Genomic DNA, 27,249 nt, shown 5'->3' with positions numbered 1-27,249 from the left:
GTTCCACTCCCGAAGTCCGTCCGGTTGCTGCGACGCCCTACAGTGAGCGATCGCGGCGCCGTCAGCGCAGGGTGACGGGGGGGTTTTGGGGTGTCCTGGCCTTGCTCTCCCGGCACCACCTCGGGCGAGGGGCACCGACCTCCTTCATTTGGGGAGCCTGGAGGCAGCGGCGCGCGGGGAGCAAGGCCCCCACCACGGGGAGACGCTGGAGGTCCTGCGGGCATCCCAGCCCACCCGGCAGCGCATCCTCCCCGCGCTTCCCGGCTGCGGCAGACCCGCTGCCTACGCCCCATCCATCCGTCTCGCCGTGACAAGGCTCAGATGGATTTCTAGCCGCGTGGCAGGCTGGATGGATATTCCCCGTTCGCTTGGCACAACCGCAGAGGTAACTAATGCAGGGTCACGGATGCCCCCAAGGGCTGGGTGCCCAAAGGTTAGCTGTTACGGCTGTGAGTGATGTGACCCCCCCCCCCCCCCCAGTTCTTGCGCAGAGCTGGGCTCCATCTCACCCATTTCCCATCTGAGCAATGACAACGATAATTCCCTCCCTTGCAGAGAGGCTGTAAGGATTAATTCGCTAATGTGCATAAAGTGCCCCGATACTGGAGTGATTCATAGATTTTAAAGGCCGGGGGGACCATTACAATTATCTGCCCGGGACCACGTGAATCCCCAGATGGGCCCATTTCCATAGGAAAGGAGGTGCCACGAGACGACGAGGAGATAACGCCGCAAAGACTTGTTGGTTTGAAAGAATGCAACGGTCGTCTGGCCAAGTTGTCTTAATTTTACACTTACGAGAGACAACACAGACAGATCCCGGACCCGTTTCCTCTTGGAGGGTTCCCCAGAAGGCGGTGCTGACTGGGCCAGGTTTCAGAAGAGCTCGGAGCCCAGTTGCTCCCACTGAAAAGCTCGTGGTTACGTTTTTGAAAGGAGCCAAGGCACTGAGTCCGTGCAGCTCGAAGGTGGCCGCAGCAGCTATGGTTACCGAGCGCTTCTGGAAAGCTGGTTTCAGTGGCAGCATCCTTCCGCTAGAGGAGGGAAGAGACAGCACCTCCGCCAGCCTGAACGAGGATAAATGAGAGAAGGTTTACGAGTGATCAGCTCAAGAACAAAAAAAAAAAAAAAAACCCAAAAAAACCACACCAAAACCAGATCGTGTATCGCACGTAGAGGTATTCAAAGAGGGCTCTGCCACTCCTCGCTGGAGCACAAAGCCTTTTGCGAGCGCGGCGCGGGCTTTCTACCCTGAGCCAAGGTCATTTCAGGTTTTTATTTCAGGGAGAAATAAAAACCTGAAATTGGGGCGAGGGGAAGCCTCCACGGCCGCATCGGCCGGGGGACGGCAGCTCGGCCTCCGCTTCGGGGAACTCTGCTCTGTCGCTGCTGCAGCGGGACCGTTTCTTGCGCTGCAGCAGGATGCTCGCCTGCAAAACGCTCGGGCATGAAGTGCCCGTTGCCCTTCCCAAGTCCCAGGCAGCAGGAAAAGCTTATTTCTGCTCGCTCAGGTGCTGTGAAAATCAGAAAGGCCACGGCCAGCTCGATCACCTTGGAGAGGGGCGGGCTTGGATGCATTTTGTGCAGTGCCCCCCTGCAGGTCCCCCCCACCACGAAAACTGCATCAAGATTAAACCTTGAAATGTTATTTTTGGCTCAGGTAACTCCAGGGACCCATGTGGCTATGCCTTTTACTTTAAAAATCTGCTTACATCCTGCCCTCTGATTAATTCATGTTCCTTGCCTTGTTTAGGGAAAAAAAAAAAAAAAAAAAAAAGAAAAAAAAGAAAAAAGAAAGAATAAGAGTAAGAATCAGAAAAACTTCAGCCTGTTCACAGGCAGTACTGGGTGCTGGTGTTAAATCCAAACAGCCAAAAAGCCCTTTAACAAACACTTTGCTTGGGATGAACATCGTGCAAACCACAAAAATTTGGCTTTTTTTCGCCTTTTTTTTTTTTTTTTTTTTTTTTTTTTTTTTTTTTTCCACCTTTAGAGACAACCAGATTTTGTTTTTCTGGGCGACTGTGTGCTTTGTTTTTAAGCTAGTTATCACAGACCGGCGCTGCGCAGCAGCGTCTTCTCTGTGTCACATAATCTGCCCTCTAAACGCAGACGGCTCCACGGCGGGCTTCTCCCATCTCCAGCCAGCCGTGGGAGAGCAGCAGCAGCAAGGTTAAGACGCCAAAACACGACGCAGGATGCTTCGCTTTCCCTGAGAGCAGAGCCCAGGAGGTAACAGACAAAGTATGTTTTTTTATAAGGCAGTGATGACCAGGCCAGAGGGAGCGGATTTTTACGGGCAGTTCAGTATTGGGCTCCTACCAAATCACTGGTGATTAGCACCCAGATACTCAGGTTGCTCCACAAACTTCCCTGCAATTGAAACAAAGAGTTAACCAGATGCTGGAGCCCAGCCCATCCCCGTGTTCCTCCTTGGCCAGAAGGGCAGAGCATTTAACTCAGAGTAGGTAAATAATTTAATTTACATTTCTATAGCTTCACTTATCCCAGAGGGCTTCTCATACACATGCCCCTCCACTGAAATGCAGGTGTTTCAGCAGGGGGGCAGGCAGCAACCATCTGGCCTACAGCACACCATATAGCAGTGAGGAGGGAAGCATTTGGCCAAGGACATACGGGGCAAACTCTTTAATAAAAAACTCCGTGTTCAACCTTACGTGTTTTTTAAATTTTAATGAAGTCTCATGCAGTAGATACAGCCTCTCCTTCATCGCCAACGTACCCGAGTTGAGCATCAGCACGTCTGGGTGCAGAGAAAAACAACCACCAGCCCTCCCGAGCAGCCAGCAGCTGACCTGCTTGGCCAGGAAGGCGTTTATCCCAGAGGGATCTAACCCGGGTTGGACACGGGGCTCCCCAGCTACCAAACCCAAACCTCCAGCTACTGAGGAATTTCTCTGCAGCACACCGAAGGACCCCGAGCCAACCTTCTCTCCTTTTTAAAAAGGGGCACATGTAGAAAAATAGCAGATGGTCGAGGTGGTTTATGGAGCACCTGGGAGGAAAGCAGCCCTTGTTTTGCCCAAAGTACACCCGGTCCTGCAGACGGGGAGCCCTCAGTGCCTCGTGGGCACAGCTCCGCCGGGACGGCTGCTGGAATTACAGCCCAAACCCCAGGACACCGACCTCGGCTGGGAAGATCAGGCTCCTAAACCTCCAACGGGTTTACGCTACGCGACAGCAGACACCGAGACCCTCCTCCTCTGCTCGAGTGATGCTCGAGGCGGGGGGGGGACACACGGACACCTCGAGGAGTCAGTCTGCTGCTCCCGACGAGCGGATGCGGGGACCTGCCCGCGGCCGCACGTGCCCCCGCGGCGCTTGGCCAGAACCTGGAAATGCAATCATTATTTACTTCCACACGGTGGAGCATTTTTAGCCTTGTTTCGATAAAAGCGAAGGTTATTGAAATACATGTATTAATTACCGCTGTCACATAACTTAAGAAGAGAGGCACAGCGGTAATTAACGGAGGTGAGCGAGGGGGTGGAGTTGCAGAGCGTCAGCGACTCCACAGCTTGTGCCTATGGATACGCGCCTGCCCCATGGGAACCCCCGGATAGCTCCAGTGTGGATGTGAATCATTATTACGTCCCCAGCTCGAATCCCAGCAGCACCACAGGTTTTCAGTGTGACCTTGGGCAAGCCATCAATTCTTCCCCTACCTACCAGACAGAGCAAATAAAAAGGGAAAAGGCACCATACTTCACGAGGGCGTTCGGAGACGAAGCCGACCGCGCATGCAAGTACCAAGAGCCATGTGAGAAGCACTGCAGGGGAAAAAAAAAAAAAAAAAAAAAAAAAAATATTAACAAAGGCAATTACAGCTGTGTTTCCCTGACCGTATTTCAAGCGCAGGCGCTCGGTGATTCATTAGGAGCTCAGCATCTCCCGTCACAAGAGCTGGGGAATAGAGACCAAGGAAAACGGGCAGAGGCACGGCGGAGGGCAGGGAGCTTGGGCTAAGTGAAATTCCTGCCCTGCCCTACCGCAGAGAGCTGCTCGGGTTGAGCAGTTTAGGAAGTTATGCGGCGTTGCGGGAGGAAAAGGGTGAATTACGCAGCCGTGCTGTTGTGTTATCCGTGGGGGCCCTGCCCTTGTGCAACACAGAGAAAGAATTGCGAGCCCCTGGTGCTGGTGGCAGAGAAGAAAGGGTAAAAAAAAGAGAGGCGGCGGGGGGGGGTGGTGGTGAAAAAATCGCCCCCAAAGACTTCAGATCTACCACAGAAACCCAATCTGGGCTCCTGCCTTCCCCTGCAAGCCTCTGCTGTTTACCAAATGAGTCACCCTTCCTGCCTTGAACGCTCGACAGCTCCTGAATGAATAATCTGGGAGCAAAGACTCTTTCTCGGCAAACAAACAGCATCGGCAGCGAGCCCCGTGCAACGCATGCATGCGAGAGATAATTTATAGAGTGAAAAGAAAAGAATAACAGGAAACTCCTTCTCTGCATACCCCGAGAAACAAGAATGTATGTGTAGAAATAATTAAATCCGAACTGGAGTCGATTAATTTGTCTACAGGGCTGAGGATTTGTGCTTTGGGAGGCTGCACGGGGACCTTTAAAAGTCTCTGGATGGTGGCCAAGCCTGTCGGTGCCGCCCGGGTGAGGAGAGGCTTTGGCAGCAGGTGCCAGAGCGCACGCAGCTCCGGCAGCGCCGTGGTACAAGCCGCTCCGGCTCCCCTGCCCCTGCCAAATCCCACATCGCAGCCGGAGCGCTCGGCCGCAGTGGAAACGCAGCCCTCGAAGCCCGAGGTGACAACGGGGGGGGGTGTGTGGGGGGGTGTGTGTCTTGCACCCCCACATCCCCTGCACCTGGCAGGGATGCGGCGATGCTCTTCCCCCCCCCCCCCCCCCCCTCCCCGGCCGCCAAGCGAGGCAGTGCTATCGGCACCGGGGGAGGCGAGCTTAGAAATGGAGGGAAAGGGGAAAGCGAGTGGTTTGAGCCGGCAGAACTGAGCCAAACCCAGGACTCTGACGTCTCCCCTGGCCCCGAGGTACCCGACGCGGTCGTGGCTCAGTAAGGGGCAGCGGTCGGGTCCTTGAGCAGCGGGACCAGCGCTGCGGGGAGCTGCCGTGCCCGCGCGCGGGCCGGCGCCGTCTCCCTCTCTGTACTTACCCGGGGAAGAGGGTGAGAGGAAGCTGGGCTGGGAAAGCAAGACTCCAGCAGCGGACTCTGCTCCAAACAACCGGCCCCCTCAGCTCCAATCCAACCCCCCGAGGGTCATTTCCAAAGCAAATTCTCAAGGGCCAAGGGAGCGGAGGTTAAATTTGGTCTCATCTGAGAGGTTGGGTAGTTGTCCTCTCGGAAGATGTCTTGCACCAGGCTAACACGATCCTCTCCGCTGCACTATTGTTTCAGGGCTACAAGAAAGCTGATCCTAAAAAAAAAGTTAGCTCCAATGGAAAAAAGAGCTCATTGTGCCAGTATGCTGTAGCTTGAAAAAGTCGACGTGACTCAGCCTTGACCTTTGAACAACACTACAATTAGAAAAAGGATGCCATGGTCCCCATTCAGTTTTTTAATGCACTGGAAGGTTGATTTCCTACAATTCATTTGCGATATTGGGTATGCGCCCACCCATTCATGGTGTGCGAGCCTTTCCTTACAGGCTTTATTGCCTGAAAAATGTTTTTTTTTTTTTTGTGGACCTGAGCTAGGACCTCTCCCAGGGAAGCTCTAACAGCAACAGTCTGGAGAGGGCATCATGTTAAATGAAGACAGAATCCAAGTGGCTTAGAGGCTTGGGTTTTTTCCCCTTTAATGTTGGCATTTGCTAGTGAAATGGAACCAGCTATAAAAGAAGTGTAGACCCACATAACTGGAGGTGCGTGGGCACAACTTCAATACACTCACGCGGTCTACAACCGGGGAGGGTAATTATTGAGGGTGGTAGATGGGCTATCATCGAGCGCAGGGGGAAAAAACACAGGAGGCCAACTGAGATTTAGGGATCCTCGGCCACCCTGAGGAGCGACTGGGGCATTTTGGAAATAAGCCATAGAAATATGAGGGGTCTGGCCTCCTTTGTCTATACCAAGAGGTAGGAGCACTCTGCAGAAGCTCGGTGGAGATGGCTTTGGCCAGCCCCAATTTCCACATGTGTCCCAGTGCAAACCATGGAATGGGAGAGGAATTCAGCAAACCCCTGCAGCGACTCCCGCCAGGCCAGAGCCAGCCCCGTCCTCACGTCCCTTCTCATCCATCCTCATTTATGGAGCTTCCAGTTCTTATCCTGGGGCGTGATTTCCTCTCACAACTAACCCATTCCATAGCAGCCTTCATCTTCTTTATTTCAAGGAGCCCTTAAAGCACAAACAGCTCTCCAGCAAGGATCTCATCAATGCCATGCATGAAAATGCATCCTTTCTTTGTGCCTCTCCACACCTTTCTCCCAGAGATTTTGGCCAACCTGCAGAGCCCCTTTACTCTTTTTCTGCCCCTGCTTTCCAGACACGGATGAAAACCTAAGTCCTGTATTTTGTAAAGGCCCATGACTGCCCATGATAAGTTGTCAGATGTCAGCACACCGCAGTAATTAAGCTTTTAAAAGGAGATCGGCAGCAGCAGGAGGGGAAAAAAAAAAAAAAAAAAAAAAATATTCCGGGCGTTTGACTATTTTTGCCTCTTGGAAGAGCCACCTGTTTTATCGTAACAGGTAGATTTATGAGCATATTAACGCAGCGCTGCTGCTCCCACCCTGATGAGGTTCTCAGTGACCCTCTTCTCTCCCGAGATTTATGATTTCTCAGAGCAGACTATTGCAGAGGGGTCTAACTCCAAGCTCTTTGCCTGACTCCATCCAGCACCCGGAGTGCCGGGAGATCTCCCGCACTGAGGATCTGGATCCTTTTTTAACCCCAAATCATCTGCAATCATTATGCAACTGCACCGGCTTTCAAAAGGTGCCAAGTTTTCCCCAGCAAGTCGGGTCAGGTTTACGGGGAAGCAAGTCTCCTCGCTCTTCTCACGTTCGTTTCCAAACGCCTCGCAACGCCTGCCGCTGCGGGAGCTCACGACGGGGAGGGTTTCAGCTGTCTACACACCAGGATTACGTTCGAGGAGAGTATTAACGTGCTCCCAGCTCTCCGGTGCTCGTCTGTGTACTTAGTGACCCGACAAAATCCCCAGCAAAAGCCTTTCTGCGTCTGAGGCGGGCTCCCCAGCTGCAATTCGCACCAGCCCAGGGCTCTCGCTCGCTTCTAATTGCCTCCTTAGCCGCTTCTGGCTAATGGTAAACCCTTTTAACATTACTTTCCACCTGCAGCCCTTAATAAAAATTAAGTGGATAAACTCTTAAGTGCAAGAAAAATCAGACGAGATAGAGCCAAGCATAACGCAAGCAGCTTTCCCATAAGCTTTTCCCCACATTGTTTGATGTACAGCCCTCCTCCCCAGCCCCGGCTGCGCTCCCAGCCTCGCAAGCCGAGATTACCCCCGCTGAGGTGCCAACTGGGTGATGATTCAGCGATGTAGAAATATACAGCTGAGGTCACCAAAATCGCTTTACTCGCATCCTTAGGGTCTTAACAATTTTTCCGCCTACGTTATGGGCTGCAGATAATAAAATTTCGCATGCAGTCAAAGCAAAATGCATTTAAATTTTCTTCTAAAGCTTACAAATGTTTGAGGTTTATAGCAAACATCACACAAGCCTCTTAAAAGGGAGACAAGCTAACACAGCAATCACAAATTGTTTTTAATACCTAAAATGTGTGCAGGAAACACCTCCCCCAGCCACAGAAACAAAAGGTTGGATTAATACCCCCGTGAGTAGGTGAATTAGCGGATTTTACAAGTGCAGAAACCAGAATTAAGGCGTCGACAGCGATGCTGTACAATGAAGAGCTCAGACCTGTATCTTCAGTGCTGCAAATATCTGGCAACACGTCGCACAGAGACTTTGCAGATGTCTGGGGTAGCAGAAGCAATGGGAAAGGCAGGAGTGTCACAACAAAAAAGCAAAAAAAAAAAAAAAAAGCCAGCAAGATACACACAAGCAAGACATCAGTGGAATGATCTGCTCCCTACTTTTAAGTCTAGCTTGAATTGCTTAAAATCTGGTCCTTTGAATATTTATTCTTAAAAATAAGATTTTTTGAGAGTGAACCGCTCATCTCCCTGTCTGAAGCCCACGTTAAGGGGGTTTAAGCAGATAAACATGACAGGTGATGCTTTGAATTTCTGTCAATTATTCTAGTGACCATAAACCCCTCCCTGTCTACCCCCCAAAATAAACCCCGCTTCTCCGCCTAAAAGCAGCGACTGACACAGCTACACAAGACACATTTACCATTTATAAATAACCTGGAGAAGTTAAGAAGCCAAAAATCTTTAACTGCCCCAAAAACTGACTGATTCAACATTTTGAGAGAACTTCATTTTATGAAATGGTTTAATTTAGCAGGCTTTACTGCTGAGATTAATTTATAGCTTGTTTTGCACTGCTGCAAAACTCTCCCACCCCATCCCTTATACACACACAATTCTTTATTGTCTAGATGTTTACTCTCAGGGGGAATTTTAGGACTTTAATGTTTTTATTGTTTTAATCCGGCATATAAAAAAATTATTTGAGCAAAACAGCTGGTACAAGTGCTTGGAAAGTGGTGGTGCAGTTTCTCAGCTTGCATCATTAAGCAGGTGTTAAATAAACACGATGCCACGCTCCTCCCGAGATTTACCACGGCAGGAGATTTGCAGGGGATCTTTTAAGAACGGCAGGGATGATACCGAGCCGACAGCTCAACCTCTCCTGCACGGACCTTTGCTTTTCTGCCAACGTACCGAGGACCCGCTTTAGCCTAAATTCCTCCAGACAGTACCACTGACCCAGGGAAGGGGTGAACCGTGGCAAAGCAAAAAAATCCCTGGTTGCTACCTTCTGCACACAAAGGGGACTTCTGCAGATCGGCCACGTGTCCTGTTCTTTACGCACAGAGAAGAAAAAGCCCAAAAGGTACTTTTTTTTTTTTTTTTCCTTGCCGACACACACTCACGCCAGTCCTTTGTGCGGCTACAGCATCGCAACCCCCCAGCGGCAGGACAACGCAGTGTGTGCCCAGCGAATCCATCAGTCCTTTACAAACCTCACATTTCCTCCCATGTCAAAAGAACTGCTAGAAATAAATGTATTTATTGTGAGCTTTTACACCTCAACCTTTAAGGAAGGTTCTCATGCAAAGCAGCAGCCACCGAGAGGAGAGAATTGTTAGCCGAAAACCCCCTAAAGCATAAAAAAAGCATGACTAGAAATCCCTTCCATGAACAGCTCTGCTTTCATTCTCAGATCTCACATGAAATCTCTAGAAAGGACTTGAGCTATTACAGGTTGGGTTGTTTTTTTTTTTTTCCCCCCCAACCCCGCTCTTCAGCAATGAGATGCCCGGGGGGGGTTTTTCTCCCCACTCTCCCGGGCTCCGGCGTCACCGCGGCCGGGCAGAGCCGCATCGATCGCCCGACGCGCCGCTCTGCGCCAGCAGCCGTGCCGACCCGGCTGCCGCAGAGGGGCGGAGCGGCCTCCGCCATCCAACAATGCCCGCCGAGCATCCTTGGGAGAAAAAGAGAGGATTTGAGCTGCCTTTCCCATTACCGAGAGCCGTCTCTAGCTGCCTCCTCGTGTCTTTGCAAAGCTCAGCTGTGTCTTTTTGGGGATTGGAGAACTGAACAAGGGGAGCGGGCTCATGAAGAGAAAAAAAAAATCCCCCGGTTAATTAGATATCAAAATAAAACCAGGTCACAGGCTTGTTGGTTACCAGTAACTCTGTGCAGGGTCTAAGAAGCCGAAGGAAAACATGCCCATCTTTCTCCTTGCGATCCAAAGCAGCTTCCTCAGCATCATTTTTGCTGGGGAAGGAGACGGAAGCCCAAGGCAGAGTCCCCCCTGCTTTTTTTTTTTTGTCCTTAAGTGACCACTTGGCTGGATTTTATACAAGAAGTTTACAGAAAATCCTGCAAACTCGTGCACCTTCTTAAAAATTAAACGATACCGTGATGGCATGGTAATGAGGCCTTTGTCAAAGCTACACGCTGCATCTGCACTTGGGGAATAAGTTACCCGTTCATGCAGTAAAATACAAAGCATTCATAATTTTCTCACAGATTAGCAGACAGGTAACAAGTGAGGCTTTGAACAACAGCAACAAAAAACCCCACAAAACCAAAAAGCCTTGTTTCAAAAGACTGGTTTTAATACAAGGAAATATTTTACTGGCCAAGAAAAAACCCAGAGCTCAAAAGAGGCAGGAAAAATTCAATCCTGAGTGTAAGGCAGGCTTTGATTGTACCGTAAGATCTCTCTCTCATTTCCTAACCAACCCGCCTCCCTCTAAACCCTCCAAGCCCAGTGCCCTATTTCTCATTTGCTTTACGAGGGATGGCGGCTGCCATACAGCACGGATGAAAAACAGGTTTTGCAGTTCTTGAGATAAGATCACATGAGGTTAAACTCACAAGCCACGGTCAACATGGCAACGCTTGCAGGTTCGCTTCAGCTGCAAGAGCATGCAGCCACCGGCAGCTTTCTGCTCCTATTAAGCTCAAGACCACAAGCAAGCTTTTAGATCAGTCTAATTTCAAGTTAATAAAAGAGCCTGGCTCAATTTATGGCTTCATGCTAGCAGTACACACAGTTTGCATTTTTGATATAGAGCAAGAGCTTTAGGTAAGGACTGGGCTGAGATTAGTTCGTTCAAAGCAGAAACTCTATGGTTGTGAAAGTCCCTTAAATCAAAAAGAGAAGAAACCATTCCCTGCAAGTACGCAGCCATGTTCCTTTGTGGGTATTTTTGCAGCCCTGATCATGTTCCCGAGAAAGGGGAAACCCTCCCTCCTCGTTCCCCCTGCCCCTGCGGGAGAAAGTGGAAACCATCCCATCATCTGGGAACAACGAGGTTATGGCTCAATTTGGAAAAAAAAAAAAAAAAAAAACAAAAAAAAAACAAAAGACAAAACCAAAATCAAACCAACCCCCCCCAAACCAGAAATTTAAATCATTAGAAACCTGGCTGTGTCTGAGAAACTCCAGACCCAGTTCGATGGGTTTCGCTGGCCCGCGAGCGGCACGACCCTGGTGCTGCAGGTGCGAGATGTGCACAGGGAGGCGAGAAAGGCAACGTCCTCTTTGAAACAGCAAAGACCCCTCGGCAGCACCCTGCACCCCCTGCACCCCCGGCACCGGGCAGAGGCCGCTTTGCAAGCGGGAGACGCTCTCCTAAATCGACATGCAGGGTAACAACTGCTGCTGCTCTTCCTTCCTGACAGCCTCAAGTACGTGGCACCAAACAGCCCCGATAAAGTGGGACTGGTGGGCAGGATATGTTCGTATTCCTATAAACATATCTGTAAATATACATATATAAATGTTTCTATAGAAGCATATCCCGGCATGTGCTCTCTCTCTCTCGATATGTATTTATACGTTGCTGAGTCTGCAAGTCACCCATCGGAAAGCAGCCGCCTTAACAGTCCAGCTTTCCGTGAAAATAAGGCTTGATGCCCCGCAGCGCTACTCGGCGCCCTTCCTCTGAAACCAGGAAGGTTAAACTAAGTTTTTAAGCGGCTCTGAAGAAAACCATGCCCCTGCCTCCAAGCTCTCAGCCCCCGTCTCGCTGGCAGGAGGGGCTCCCTTTGCACGGGGGACCAAGAAACGCACCTTCCCCAGCGCCGCAGCTCGGCGGTAGGTGCATTCCTGATGTGATTTGCGACCGGTTGAAGAATCCTTTGGGACAAGAGGTGCTCCAGAAGGGCAATTAGATCCATTACTGGCTATTCTATTGCCACGTGAAATAGGTTTACTAGTTGTGTGCCGCCTCATATACTCCATTTTTACGCCAAAATGGACAAGTATGCTAATGAAGCGATTGAAGAGCGCGCCTGATACGGCGGCGGCGGCCGGCGAGCCGACGCTCTGCAGCACGGCTCACCCTCCGATAGCATTTTCTTTGACAGGACCTGCATTAAAGCTGGCTTCCGCATATTTTAAGGCGTTATTAGGTATTCTGCAGCCTCGGCACAGCATCTTTAAGACGATAGAGGAGAAAACCATGCAGCTATTTCTTCAAATCCAGAGGTGCTATTTCTTCATTTTAATTGCTGCAGCAGCCAATATGGCTAAGAAATCCTAACGAGGGCTTGTTCTAGAACAGGCATTCACCGGAACAGGAATGTAAAAGCTACTGCCAAACCTCACTGCCATCTCCAGAACAAGCAGCAAAGTCACAGCCCGGACGTTGCTGAGAAAATCCGAGCTAGAAAGGAACTAACGTGAGTTGAAGTTACTTCTCTACGTACACGTTAAACCAATTCATGCTAGTAAGCATTTACTTCACACAAAAAACCCCACAGATACATTTCATCAACCAGATCTTGAAGGTTTCTAGTGAAATACGCAGCAGAGCACTATCAAACATGTCCACTGCAGCTTCCAGAGACCTTTTGCCAGTCAAATTCTAGTGCTGCACACGCAGGAGGAGGACACTGCAACAGCCTAAAGTACATTATAATGACAGTTGCCAGATAAATTTTGCTTCAGTGCCTGTCCTTTAAAACAGCCCCCCTCCTAGAATGGCCTTAGGGGTGGATGTCCCCGCTTGTGGCTGTCCCTTCGTAGGAGGGAAAAGCTGCTCTTACACACCCAGCCCTTCACACGTGGCTGCAGAAGGGAGAGCAACTCCTGCGGCTCCCACGAGGAAGGAGAGGGAGGGCGAGCAACAGCGTGTGTGCGGACAAGCACGCTTGTAGCATCGCAGAGTTTCACCTGCAAACGTTCCTCATTTCCACGTTATCTTGCTTCCTAGCGTTGTCTTCCCATTAAGAAAACCTACACAAAAACGTATCACCCCGACAGATTAAGGTGAGGATCTCACAGGTAGCATCCTGCTATCAGCATCCCTGATAACAAAGGGTGTCCTGAGAAGGCATTTGGCAGGAGGGTTAAAGCCAGGGAAGTTATTCACCCGCGAAAGGACAGCAGAGAACAAGAAAACCAGCAGGAAAACGGAGAGGACACCATGCAGGAACTGTTACTCTCACCCTCCTAGTTCCACTTTCACACCGGCCATATGCCAGTACAGGAACCGGGTGTTGCAACAATCCCTGCGCCTGTGGCACTGCAGCAACCATCCAGGGGCTATTTTTAAACAGCAGCATGGGAGGTGAAGTTGGGGGGGGGGGGGAAGGCAGCAAAATAGAGGAATTAGCCAGTCCAAAGAGGGCAGGGTTGAAAATCAAGCCCCACGCTGGGTGGGGGTGTGCCAGCTGCAGAGCACCATCCTCCCCGTGGCACCAGGCCACCAGCGCTGATAAAAAGGACATCGGGGAGGGCTGCGACAGCAAGCGCACCCCTCGGGAAGGGGGGGAGAAGCCTGCGCAGAGACCTCGGGAAAGAAAAGCCTTTTCTTTTTTTTTCCTGCAAGGACAGCTCTCCGAGCTGCCGCTCTGCAGCACGAGGGGGCTTCCAGATTCAGCACCGCCAGACCCGCTGCTCGGCCCCCGGCTTCCCAAAGTGCCCTGAAAGGCTGTCAGCATGTGCCGAGAACGCCAAAGCAACCATCACGCTAAAAGCACAACTCCCTAATTAATACCTAATCAGCCAGAGGGGATGCAAACATGTTTTCCTGCAAAGAAGGAACCACCGGCGTTTCACGTTATTAAAAGTTGAGTCTTTGGCAGAGGCTTACGCGGCACTTTCTTCCCGGAGCCGCAGGATTTGCGTAGGGGTCCAGCGAGCCCTTTGGCACCCAGGCTCTTATTTAGAAAAAGGGGAATTTGGAAAGCTGTCCAGACCCATTTCCATTTGACAGACAAGTGTCTGTGTCGGTTCTGCACTGCACACGTGCTTCAAATGCAAAGCAGAGCTGGCATTCTCAGAACTGGCAATGAATCCCAGCCATAGGAATGATAAAGATTTTAACTTACAGGAAATGCTGCTATTAAATAATATTTAAGTCTTAATTATATTTTAAAACAGCCATTTTATAAAAAAAAGAAGTTCTATTATAGTGCTTTTGTAGTTAAAGGTCTGTCAACATTTCCATTTTAAACCTTCATTTCTAGGGGGTTTATAATTTGGTCATAAAAATTCATTCTAGGCTGGAACTTGGCATACAGGGGCTCAGCCTAGGAGCAATATTTTTTATTATCCAATTTGGTTTAAATTGGTTTGGCCGTTTTTAAGTTATAGGAGTGTAAAAAATAAACGTTTACTGGTTTCAGATGCCTTCTCAAGCTTATTATTATTCAAAATTAGCTTTCCCCTCCCCACCTCCAAAAATACCTTCCGCAAGAGGTAGGAGATATCATTTTACTCTGCTGACAATACATGAGTTACAATTCAAATTAATTCACTTCTTTTGATGCTAACAACCTAAAGAGTTACTATAACCAACCACTACTTTTACGCGGACCCATTACATACTGTAAACGCTTGGAGATTTGTGTAGCATCTGCCATTTTGTGCTTGATGTACAGGTACTGCAGCTGTAAAGGCCTTAATTTGAAATAAATAACTAACTCTGGAAACCTGCATTCCTGTAAAATAATAGAAGACCTTTAACCAAGATGTTTCTCTGTCGAATTTTATTTCGGCTGTGGCAGCTTCAAATAAAAAGCTGCAGATGTGAAGCAAGCAGGCGTACACAGCTAGGAATTCCTTGCCACAGAGCTTCAGACGTTTCCTTCAATTTGAAAAACAGAAAAGAAACTCTGGTTTATGGCTCAGCTCTTCAAATCACTTGGGTGCAGTAGGGACACAACATATACGTGACTTTGCATGCTAACTACAGACAAGGGGTATCTGTGCCCAAGCATAACAAAAAGCTCAGAGAAGGATTTTATTCTCGCTTCATCATTAGCATCCGCAATTTTTCACTTTACTATTTGGCTGGTAGAGGGGGCATCAGCCACAGCTTGACCCTATCAGGGAGCGACTCTTTTGGGCACGCAGGGGAAGTCTTCGTACCTCCTGGAGGCACCTGCAAGGGCTTGCAGGTGGGTGAAAAACTGCTTCCCGTGCGATCCAGCCCTTTGCTGGGGTCCCTTCGGTGACACACCGCGTCCAGCCCCACGGCATCATGGTGTCCACGTCACCCGGGGGGGGCCTGGGAGCTGAGACCTGATGTTGATCGTGCCATGTAACCCTGGAAGGGGCAGCTGCAACTCCTGCTCCTGGCTTGCCACTCTCAGCAGCCTTATCCAGCTTTGGCGACTGGCATCATCCACCCTGCTCCACAGAAGCCGTTCACCTGATTAATAAGGCTTGGATTTCCAAAGACATAACGGCTCCTACTTCATTAAATCAGTGGGTGTTAGGAGCCTGAATTCTTCAGGAAAAACACCCCGCGCCTGTGTCCAAGTCCAGTCCCACTCAGTTCCCATGCCAGGACAGTAACAATTTCTACTGGAGGACAGGGTGTCATAACTGTGCTTAATAACCATTTAAATTCCTGTTTGCAATAACAGCAGGTAGCCAGTCGGGCTGAAGTTTCTCAAAGATTCGATTTTAACTCGCTGAATTTCTTATTGCAGTTTGTCTGGCTTCCCTTTATAAGCTTCAGGAACAAAGTCTCAAGAGGCAGACCCTAAGGAGGCTGTTAAATCAACACACAAGTATTTCTTTCTGTGCATGCCCATACGCAAACCGAACACATTCGTGTCCTGCGCACGCGTGGTCCTGGCCCAGGCTGGTAGCAAGCTCCAGCACGGCTGAGACACCCCTGTGGATTTTCTCACGTGAGCAAAGGTGACTCCTGGCAGCTTCAAGACAGGGAATATTTTCTTGTCTTTTGCTTTAGCCCATAGCTGGAAGGTGAGAATGACGGTAACGAAGCAAATTTTTGAAGCTATAGCAAAAGAAAGATGCTTTGTTGTAAAACAAATGGGCACGGGCACTTTCTTCCTCTCACCTCTGGGCTGCTCTGCGGGCCTACATACTTGCTTCACTATATTATTCTGCCTCTTTTAATCACAATAGCTCGTCTTGGACAAACTGCTTCCACTGAGGACATTCAGCCAGTGGCAGACCTGCAGAGACAGGGACAACGCTCGTTCCTTAGACTGGTGGAGCTGGTCCCTACCTGAAACTGGGATGGAGATACCGGTACAAATCGCAGCTCAGCCTGCCGACAGCAGTAACGCCACAGCAGATCTCCGAGCGGCCAAGGCAGTGTGCACACCCCGGGCCAGTTCAAAGTTTGAACCGTGACAAGGAGAGCTCACGGCTTCGTGGAAAGACAAGAGGGCCCTTTTTTCCTCTCTACAGCAGGACTCACATAAAAGGAATAATCTATATTCGTTTGGATTATACAAGCTACAAAACACACCTTAGCTTCAGTTCCACATTTAACCAATCGCAGAAGCCATTTGTTGCCTCGTATATTACAAAGCAATAGAGATTTAAGGGATAATGGTCATGGCGGCAGAGTATACAAAGCAATAAACTGCTTTTGAGGTTGGTTAAATGCCAAGTGATGCTGAGGCCTCAATGCCATAAACATTATTTCTATTATATGACAAGATAAGAGGATACAATAAACCACAAAGAAGAAAAATCATTTTCTGGCCTCATGAAAGTTCTGGGCTTCGCGTTTCTTGGACACTGCATGAGCATCACCTCAGTGGCATGGGTTTAAGGGGAATAAATTGTTAAATTAAGGGTGGGTTTAAAAAGCAAACGATTGTTTGAGGAAATGGCCTGTATAACTGTAGCGCTGGAATTAGGACCTGAGTGATGATTTGTGTCACTTATAAAAAGTGAAATGGTGTGGAGTGGGGAGGCAGGGGCTGGGAAAGTCTTGATCCCGGTAGAACATATTCAATATTATGGCCCCTCCATTAGTTTGGGCAACAGGAGTGGACAAAACGGTTTTATTAATAAAGATGTTCCTCCGTTATGACACTTCATAAAGCCTCAAGCATCCAGCGCTCCCGAAGCCTTCAGCAGAGGAGGCACGACTGTTGGAGAGGCACGTCTCTCCACTAACCTGCATTTTTTTGCCTGCCCAAATCAGCCATCAGGCACCCCGAGAAGGGCTTAACGCAGTTTTATAAGGATATAGAGAGCCAGACACTCCTCGAGCGACTTCCTCCAGCCACCGCCGGCTCTTGGTAACGAAGCAGCACCAGAGCACCCAACGCCCCTGCTTCCCTTCCAGACCTTTGCTCTAAATGCCTTAGGGAAGGCCGAAGTTTTAATTACCTTGTGTTAATGAGTCAGAGCTGTCTCATTATGCAGACTTAGTTAATACCTTTCAACTTTAACGGCAACGCTGAAGTTTACAGCTAACACTTGGTCGCGCTGAGGCTGCCTTTCATCACTCAGTATGCTTTAAAGGGGATTAGAAGATTTTAATAATGATTAGCAGCGCACACCACCCCCAGATTAGTTTCACTTAACAGATTCAATGAAAGCCTTACTCGAGGCATCGCTCTACGTCTTCTGCAGATCTTTTGGAGGCAGGGGCCTGCCTCTACCTCCCTCCTCACCTTCAGACTGCGGCACGGGGGGGGGCCACGTCCCTGCTGGAGAATAGCTCTTCTCTCTCTACACAGAGAGGGCCAGGGGGTCAGGGAAAAATGTGTCACCTGTCCTCTTAGAGAAGAGACCAGATCAATGACCTTGAGAAGAATCTTTTTTAAAAGCAGTATATGCGGCGCATTTAGAAGTCAGCTGTGTCACAGCAGACTCACTGTTGGGAAGTGATCGTGTACAGAATCCAAAAATAACAACCATTAAAGACCTAGCAACCAAAACATGTTTACATACCCACTGAAAGCCCACTAGCTGTGATGATATGGGGGGTACAGCAGGTCTGCTCATCTATTTTCAGAGGCCATTCTCTCTTCCCCCTCCTCACTCCCCTGAAAAGTGAGATTTACAGCCTTTTTCTACGTAGAAACAGCAAAGGGAAAGGAGGAAAAAAGGGCATGTAGCATAAAAGACGGGGCTGGTACCAGCTGTAAAGGGAAAGAAGCAGCCAATGGTTCAAAAAAATGACATGAGGAAGCAAAATTTTTTTTTTTTTTTCCTTTAAACTAAAGGGGGAAAATCACCACAGGTTTCACAGTAATTGTCTCCAGTCCCCTGTCCAAATTAGTTTGGCTCTGCTCTCCCTTCTCCTTCCCCCGTGACCTCCCATGCTGCTGCACGTCTCAGCGCGGCGTTTGCAAGAGGCAGATCGCTAATTTTAGCGAGCGGAAAAGGACTTGGTGATTTGTCCCCATGCCCACTGCCCCAGCTCACAGTGAAATCCAAAGCCCATCCCAACTTACTCAGGAGCAAAGCAGCCTGTTCCCATGGGAGCAACCCACCAAAACCAGAGTACACCCCTCAAACAGGGGAATACCCAAAAGAGCAAGAATCTGCAGGGATTAAAAACATGCCAATGGATTGGGCATGGGATCAAAGGTTTAGAAATGAGAGAAAGGAATGGAGACGCTGGAGCCACCACAGTGAAAAGACACAGTGAGCCAGGCGTTGTCCCAAAAATGTTGACCCTGATAGTCACAGCAGCTCAACAGCCACCGATACCCTCCCATTCAAAATAAGCAAAAAGCACCCAAAGGGCTTAAAGAATCAGAAAAAAAAAAAAGGCTGAATCCAGCAAGGAAGTCTCCCTCTCCAATGCTGGCCACAGTCTGGCTTGGTTTTGAGCTGGGAAAAAGCTTCCTGTGCTGTAAGTAAATGACACAGAACTGCCTGGGTGTGCATCTGTGTGCCTGGGCGAAAAAAATCAGATTACCTTCCAGAAAGCTCAAAACTCTGAATTGTACAGACTCTGTCAGGAGCCACAGGCACTCAGCTCCGGTGGGAAGGTCAGGATGTTTCTGTAGCAGATCACAGAGAGCTGATTGCCCTTTTTGTCCCCTCTGTTTGAAGAAAAGGGTCTCAATCTTCAGGAATGAGGGAATGACCAGAGATAGGTGCAGTCCCCTCTGACCCTCATTAAGGCTTCACTTGAACACGAGTCCACACGAAGAAGCCATTTCTGATGGGACGATCCACGGTGGCTTGTCAAGGGTCAGTGTTTAGTGCCAAAAGGCAGCACAAGCTGCTGGGGAAACAATGCAGCACGTGCGTCAGAGGTCGAACCCTGCAGACAGCTGTTGGCCACCATCAGCCCCTCAACTTCAAATTCTGATTTATTTTTAATATTCAAAGCTACCAATTGCACTAACCTGTCCAGCTCATCGCAACAAGCCAGTTTTACTCCACCTGCCCCAGAAAGCACAGCTCACTGAGCATTAATTTTAGTGATGGTCCTTTGACGACGGTCTGTACGGCTCTCGGGTACCACTGCGGTTCTACAGCGGTACCTGCTGCGTGTTAGTGGTGAGCAGGATTTGCAAAGGCTCTTAAAAACCTTCAACGCGAAGCTGATGTACAGAATAGAGGACAAAAAAATGCTTGTCAGACACTAGACTCACAGGGGGAAGCTTGGGGCTCCGAAGGGCTGTTAAGGGATGACTTGATCGGTCAGCAAACACCTACAGACATCAGAAATTTGATAGGAAGGATCTTCTGTCTAAAAAACAAAAATTAACAAGATCCACAGCCTAGAAGCTGCAGCCGAACAGGTTTAGACTGGAAATAAGGCATAATTTTTCCTTACTAGTGAGAGCAATTAACTATTAGAACAACTTAACCAAGGGCTGTGGTGAATTTTCCATCACTGGAAATATTTTAAATCAAGCTTGGATCATCACTATTTAATACATGCTCTGGTTTGAACAGGTATTGAAGGACGTTCTAGGAAACTGTGCACGAGGTCAGGTTAGATCACAATGAATCATACCAGTATGAATTACCCGGATTCTAACATTTCAATATTAACATGAAGAATTGTCAGAATTACCCATAAGCAGCAGTCTGGAACAGCGAAAGGAGGAAGCAACCACCTTTATATGTCATTTGTGGGAGATTGTGGGAGATTAAATTTAAATACATTGTTGTTTGCCTTAATTGCTTGTTTGAATCCGATTTTAAGGTTGTATGATTGAAGTCCTCACATCATTAAGTGCTCAAATACAGCTAATACATTTTATAAATGACTTGCACAATTTCACAGGCAAAGAAGTTCAAGATAAAAAGCAGCCTACAAAAAAAAAAAAAAAAAAAAAAGAAAAAAGAGGAAGATCACCTGCAAGTGGATGGAAAATGCTTCAGATGAGACTAGAATGACCAAAAAGCTGAGAAGTCCTAACTGTGTATTTTTAAAGACTCCCAGTCCCCAACAGTTGCCAGATCAGATTTCTGACCCATTTCTGTGCTATAAAAATAAATGCGTCACAGAATTCAGATGCAGTCTCAGAGGACTTGCCCTGGGGATGCAGAATTATCTTTAATTTCAATTGAGAGACCCACAAGAGGCATTGAGATATTAAGTACACTGAAGAACAGGGCGGGGGGACGGGGACTGGGGGAGTACCCTGGGATCAGTTAGAGCTCCCAAACGCGTCACAGCCGTAACAGTTTGGCAACCCAACATCCAATGGTTGCAGCCAAGAAAACAAAATGTGTGTGCATCACTTATTATCTAATTAAAAGCCACAATTCCCCCCCTCCCCCCTCCTTCCCCTACAAAAGGCGTCTCAGCATTCGGAGGTTCAAACACTTCAGAACAGACAAACCCAATTCTCCCTGGACCCTGCACAGGGCTGTAACTTCCACAGAAGCCCCAGTATCTAATAGCCCCCCTTAAAATATCCCCAGCAATAACTGCACAATCCTCCTGTTCCTCCCATTAATACGGCACGTGAGCTGCCGAGACACTGCGCCACTGAGCGCCGGAGAGACCGTAAGCTCGGCTTTGGGAAAAGCACTAACTTCATTGCAAAACCCGCAAAAGGCAATGGAAAGGTGCCTTCCCAGGCAGGCAGGCCTACGAGAAGGGTCGGATGATTGAAAAGGAGATGTGACTCATACGGAGCAATAATTGTTTGCCCTGAGAAAGCGAGCAGAAGTTTTGCAAGGCCACAGTCAACTCTAGCATGCTGTCCGTGGAGGAAAAATTCACAATGGGTCTTTTTTTTTTTTTTTTTTTTCGGCAAGCCCAAAATAGACTATGGCAGTTTGGGGTTCGCATAACACAAACCATCAACTGTCACATTCTCAGCTGCTTTACGGAATATGCTATAGCAGCTAACTCATCCCGACAGAGAACGAATATCTGTCCTTTGGTTAAATAGCCTTGAAAGAAGATGAGCAATGTTATCAGAAAACATTAACAGGAGATCAGCATGTTTTCTCTGGGCTGTGTGGGTCTCATGGAAAACACCGGCAGAATAACAATACACCACAAAGCAAGGCAGATTTCATTACTTTGGAGTGCCTGCACTTGCTCATAACCTGAATTTACACACTGCAAATCCTCTGATCTGATTACCTCCAGTGATCACGTAAAACACCGGCTTTAAACTCTTTGCCTCAGTGATAAAACAGCCACTTTGATTCACAACGACACATTCACAATAAAGTATACTGTAAACGTACCTGTCCACAGCCGGGGGCATTGCACACAAACGGCCTGTCGTCTCCCATATTTCATGCAGCTGAGCTAAGCTGAGGAGAGAGGAGAGAAGAGGAAATTGTTAAATAAGCTAAAAAAATTAAAAATATCAAGAGCAGAAGCTGCCCTTTGCAGGGCTGTAATTAATCAACGCAGTGCTTGCAGGGAAGGAGGATCTTTTTGTGCCCTAGACACAATCAGGGAAGAGAAATTAATCCAACCCAAGTTTAAATAAGACTTCAGAGGGCCCAGTCGATTTTTCACGTATGAAGAGAAAGTGCTGCATCGCAGCTGGAAGGGCTCGTTGGGAACCGCGACAGTGAGACGGTGCGGGCCAATGGGTAGGAAAGGAGCCGTTTTCCACACCTGGGCTCCCACTGAGGGGCCCACCACCAATTCTCCAGGGGGTCAAGGGACTTTCTGCATCTCAGTGGCACCACCTGCAAGACGGGGACAACGCTCATCTCTCGCAAAGGACCGCCCGGCGCAGCCGAGACCTACGAAACACTCCCCAGACGGAGGGTGTCGAGGAAGGGCACAGCCTGCTTCACCCGCCCTCAGTATTTACAGTAGAAAGCACGGATACATAAGCAAAGACAGTGACAATCTGAAGGAAGAAAAAAAGTGCAAGCAAGAAGCGATCAAATAAATCCAAGTCCTCTCTATGTACAAGTTATATTTTCAATGGGAGAGAACTAAAATTTGTCATTTAATTAATTAAGGGATTATAGGAGTGGTGCTCCGTTTTACAAGGCAATAATCTGGCTCCCTAGTGGGTAAACTACAAGGCTGATGGCAGGGGTAGTTTATCACAGATTATAGCCAAGGATAACAAAACACTCAGTCCTATTATCCTACAAGTGAAGCTATTCTTATTAATAAAAAATAAGAGTAAATAAAGTAACCCCCACCACCTCAAATTCAAGAAATAATGGTTCCCTCCACCCACTGATATTTTTATAGCAGGATTTTAAAAAGCTATAATAAAGCAAATGCTATCTCTTCAGGGGGTTTACTGTGCGAACATGTTCTGGCTGTTCATGTTGCTTCCAGCATCTCTTACTCCAAGTTCAGCACTTGGCTTCAGCGACGCATGTCAGCTTGCTACAGCCAAGAGCAGAAATGAAACCAGGACGCGGCCAAAACGCGTTCACGAAGACACAGGCCCTTTTAGTTAGCTTTTTGCATTTCTAACCATTAATATACACACGCACTGAGCAGCGGCGAGAGGGTGGGGAGACTTGTTATTTTTAGGAGCTATATGAGAAAGTGCTCCAAGAATGCAACTAAGCAGCAGAGGGTGAATGCATGTGCTACAGAAAAACAGCCCCTTTTGCTTTTTTTTTGAAAAGACACAGAAATAATTATTGCTTAATATGAAAAAAAAAAAGATTACTTTTCTATTACCACGTGCTAGGGCAGCGTGCAACTAAAATGGGTGGCTACAAGAGGTGGAATTCCCCTCCCCGAGCGCCGTCTCAGCCGCAGCACATAATGGCCACAACCAAAAGCTACAAGAAAGTAGCTGCCAGTTCTTCTCCCACAAAAAGAGGAGAGACATCCACAACACTAGACTATGTTTGGATTTATTAAGCAAAACTCCAGGGCCTATGCAAACATGAACTCACAAAGGAAAACTAGCCCTCTCACAAATGAAAGGGGCAAGCAGCCAAAATGCTTGCTAGTATAGGATAAGCTTAATAATAAAAGCAAGAAAGATGGCCAGGAACATCTATCCACCACAGCAGCCCCCCAGAAAAGCCCACAGTGACATGGGGCTTGCAGAACTGGAGGGTGGTGCAGCAGGAGATGGCAGCGGCTCTGTATCTTCACCAAGAAGATTAAAACCCTGGCAAAGGCTAGCCTTGAGGTGACACGGGTGCAGGTGACAGCAAGATGAGCGCGAACGAGGACATGTTATAAAGACAGGACTCTTCGTACCGTCCTTCTGAACGTCTACCAAAGCTCCAAACTGGGAACTCGAGAAACCAAAATACTGACCCGTTGCTCTTGCGTGCTAAACGAAGGGGGATCCCACCTCCATCCGCAACCACCTGATCCTCCTCCAAGAGGAATCTCCTTCAGGCCCCCGAAGTAGCTGACTTACATGCAACTGCTGCAGCCTACGTCCATCCAGTGGACATACGAGCTGCTGTCACCACATGCTCTGAAGGCAGAGGGAAGCCCAGGCTTCCTCAGGAAGCTTTAACATGCAAAAGCAGTCTCTAGCAAAGAGGGATGAAGAGGTCAAACCGTCTTGCGATACCAAACCACTGCTCAGATCAACTCCCTGACACTGCAAGGAAGGGAAACGCAAAACTGATTGAACACTTTTTATCACCTGCACTTGAGGTCCAAAACCATTGCACCCAAACCTTCCAGTTAGCTGCGCAAAAAGCTACAGCTCTGAATGGGTCCAGAGACAGGGTTTAGTCCTTCATCACCCACTCCTAGCAGAGGCAGCCCAATTACTACTCTCTCTGTAAGAAAACAGTAAGATAAATCAGACCAAACCCAAAGGACACATCAACTCCATGACTACTAGAGTTATTTTACCATCACCTTTGCAGTCTGGTGGCTGGTAAGACTAGGATATCAGGATAAAGACCAAATAAAAGTCAACAACTGCTCTCCTGGACAACTTGGACCTTGTTTTTACCCCTCCCAAGTCTTACTTTGCGCCTGTCCTCCTTGCCCGTAAGAGACAAGGATCTGTCCCACAGCTCCCAGCACAACCCAGGCTCCCAGTAGAAGCAAGAGTCATTAGTTCTAGATTTCTCAATCCCTATTTAGTCAGTGATTTGTGGGGGCTTTGACAAATAGGTTACCTGCCTACAAAGTGAGGGGCACGACTTTGCACTTGTGGGGCTCACGGGTTCATGTTTGAACAGCACTTTGACGGTGTAAATAGCACCAGGAATGACCACACTTCCAGCTGACAAGCGAAGCGCGTGGCCATCCGGGAGCCTGAAAGCTCCCCTGAGTCCTCACAGCCAGGTGTGCTGGTGAGCTGGTCTACAAAAGGAGCCTGGAGCATCACTTTTTACAGTTTGTTCTCAAACTAATCGCAAAAAACAGAGGCCCTCTGCCAGTCCGGCACCAAATTCAGCAATTGCCAAGTGATTAAAGCAGCTCCAAGTCAAGAGCCATGGTACTGAGAGAGCAGCAAAGTCACAAAACTTTAAAGGACAGTTGTAATGCCCCTTGCTGTCAAAGTCAGGCGGGTGCTGGAAGTGTTTGAAGACTGTTTAAATCACCCTCCTACGTTTAAACTCGGTTGTGTGGGATGAGCTTGGGGATGTGTTTATTCCATCAGCAAACAAGTCTTATTGTTAAACATGCAGCATAATTATTATGGAGGGAGACTGCTGTATTTCACAGGGCAGCCAACCCTATGCTTTTTTAATTAACACAGGTCAGAGATCTGTCCTTACTGCGGCCACTTAAGCAGCCTGCTGCCTTCGCCAATATGAAGAACTTCGGGGTCACGCTACCTCGTATTTATGCTTCCAATTCATATAACAGCTATTTAAGAAATTAAAGAAATGGATCAGCTGTCACTCCTGGGGATTTGATAACACTAACTGAAATGGAGAGCCGGAAAACAAAACAAAAACCCAATGGCATTTCAGGCTGCCTGCCAGCTACTTCTGATAGCATAACAAGCAGCTCTATTAAAAAAATCGGGACCAACACACTGCAAAAACCTCAGTTTACTTGATCTTGCAAAGTGTCAGGAGGATTCACTCATTCTTTAAAGAAAGATTTAGCTGCTCGTTCACTACAGAATATGACTGGTATGTACATACATGTGCTCAGATTTATATCACATTTAGTCAGGATAAATTGCTTCAATAAATTCTATTCTTAAGAACAGGCAGAATAAGCAGATGATTGGATACTGGGAACACAGTCTCATTCCTCTTCCTGCAGCCGCGGGACAGTATTTCACTGTTTTGATGATTTTTAGCATGTTGGAAACAGCAAGGGGAAGCGAAGAAATGCAGACAGATTACTGAAGCGTGCTTCAAAGTTCTGTCAGCACAGACCTGACAAGCAGCTGCCGTCTCACAGAAAACCAAAAAGACATTTTCAACCAAAATAGGCTGTGCTCCCCAAGACTGTATGTGCTTTTCTCTCTCTTGCCTTAGTAACTCATGCAAATAATCTATAGGCTGTCTGTAAAGAGTAGTAAACCCAATGCCACACTTCGCAGCAGTCTTGAGTGTGTGCTGTGCTGATAACCAGGCACCCCTTGGAGTTTGCACAGGGCACTTAGGCGTACAAATTTTCTGAAGACTAGCTTGTCTAGAGCAGCGCTCTCAACGGGAGCAACTCCTCTGGAGCACGCACAGCAGGCGGAAAAACAGCATAAACACGAGCTTTGCATCCAAGAGTGCATCTGCTCTGTCGCGGATCTCATTCCCATCTTCAGCCACAACTTTAACTCCTCACCAAAGCAACCGTGGCATTGCAAGGGGATGTTTGGCAAGCTGCACAGGTGTAGCCAGGACAACGGCCACGCTTCACCATTTCTCCAGCAGCGCTTATCCAAGGGTGTCAAGCACTGACAGAGCAACGATGACTTTTTCCCCGAAGTTAATCTCGTTCTTGGTTTGTTCAGGACATCGCCTACTTCCTACTTCTGGCATGGAGGTAAATGAGAAACATTCTGTGGAGTGGTTCAGGGCCCGCCAGGTGCTGGGCTGATGTCGAGCTGACACGGGGGGCACGCGTTGTGATAGCATCCGAGAGACGAGGGGCTCTTCTGCAAACAGAGGCAGAGCCCAACAGCAACCTTCAGCCAAGTCCTAGGCCCAGCTCCATCACTGCCTTGTGCTGTGGTCTTGGGAAACCCACTTACGACTGCTTTGCAGCTAGAGAAAACAAACCCTGTAGAGGTTAAATGCACACCCACGTAGGCTCCACTATTTCAACTGCTGCATGAATGGCATTTGTAGGGTATGAAGATACTTAAAGTTTTGATTCTACAAGGAACTCGTGCGCAAAGCCTTTTGTTAATTCAGGTCCTTAGCTGGGAGGGATCACATGCATTTTTAAAGGAAAAAGTAATCAAGTCACAGCTGATGAATAATAAAGTTAAGTATTTTGCTGTGTGTGCTGTGAGGCAGCATGTTTTAAATGTCCATTAACAAGAGAGCATTTTGGGCAGCCTGAGGCCTTACTGATAGCAGAGGGCTTCTATTAAGTTCAGAACTACAAGACACTGTTTTGGAGATGATTATTGGTCTAATGAAGAAAGAATTGGAGACAATCTACTTTACTTTGAGGCTTTGGAAAATCTGAGGGAAGAGTGTGAACATGGTGGTGCAGACGCCTCATCAATTTTGTGTGCAATACACCAAGCATGCTGCAGATTGCTTAATAAATAATTCAGTCAGCAGACCCACCTGAAACTTGCTGGAAGAATTCCCTTGTGAAGAGTCAAGAGAATTAAAAAAGAAAACCCTCAAACAAATCAAAATATCAAATTAGCACCTGCAGAACTCAAACCATACAAAATCCCCTCAGAACCACGGAGGCTCATAAATGAAAAAAATCTATTACATGCTGAACCTGGGCACAAGAGCTTGCTCTCAGCGATGAAGGAGGTGGCAATTCACCCCTGTAATGGACATTAGACCTACAAGTTTTGATACAGCTGCACTGAAGAGGAGACTACTTACCACTTTGGAGCTGTTTTGTCCTCTCAAAGTTTAAAC

General features: G+C 48.1%; 1 protein-coding gene across 11 annotated transcripts in view; it reads right to left on the bottom strand.

The window, feature by feature from the left end:
* LOC104363062 (cyclic AMP-dependent transcription factor ATF-7) overlaps positions 1-27,249 on the bottom strand; it is a 65,141-nt gene that overhangs the window by 22,545 nt on the left and 15,347 nt on the right. For all 11 annotated transcript variants that reach the window (XR_006165655.1, XM_032989086.2, XM_032989098.2 and 8 more), the window contains one exon: positions 21,511-21,579. Coding sequence is in view for 10 of the 11 variants with exons in the window: in XM_032989086.2 (XP_032844977.1) it covers positions 21,511-21,558 (48 nt within the window). In the remaining variant the exon portion in view is untranslated. The remainder of the gene's footprint in view (positions 1-21,510; positions 21,580-27,249) is intronic.

The sequence above is a fragment of the Tyto alba genome, unplaced genomic scaffold, assembly GCF_018691265.1.
Source record: "Tyto alba isolate M040663 unplaced genomic scaffold, T.alba_DEE_v4.0 Super-Scaffold_23, whole genome shotgun sequence".
Taxonomy (NCBI): Eukaryota; Metazoa; Chordata; class Aves; order Strigiformes; family Tytonidae; genus Tyto; species Tyto alba.
The sequence above is the reverse complement of the archived record's forward strand: the minus strand, read 5'-3'. Positions and strand labels throughout refer to the sequence as shown.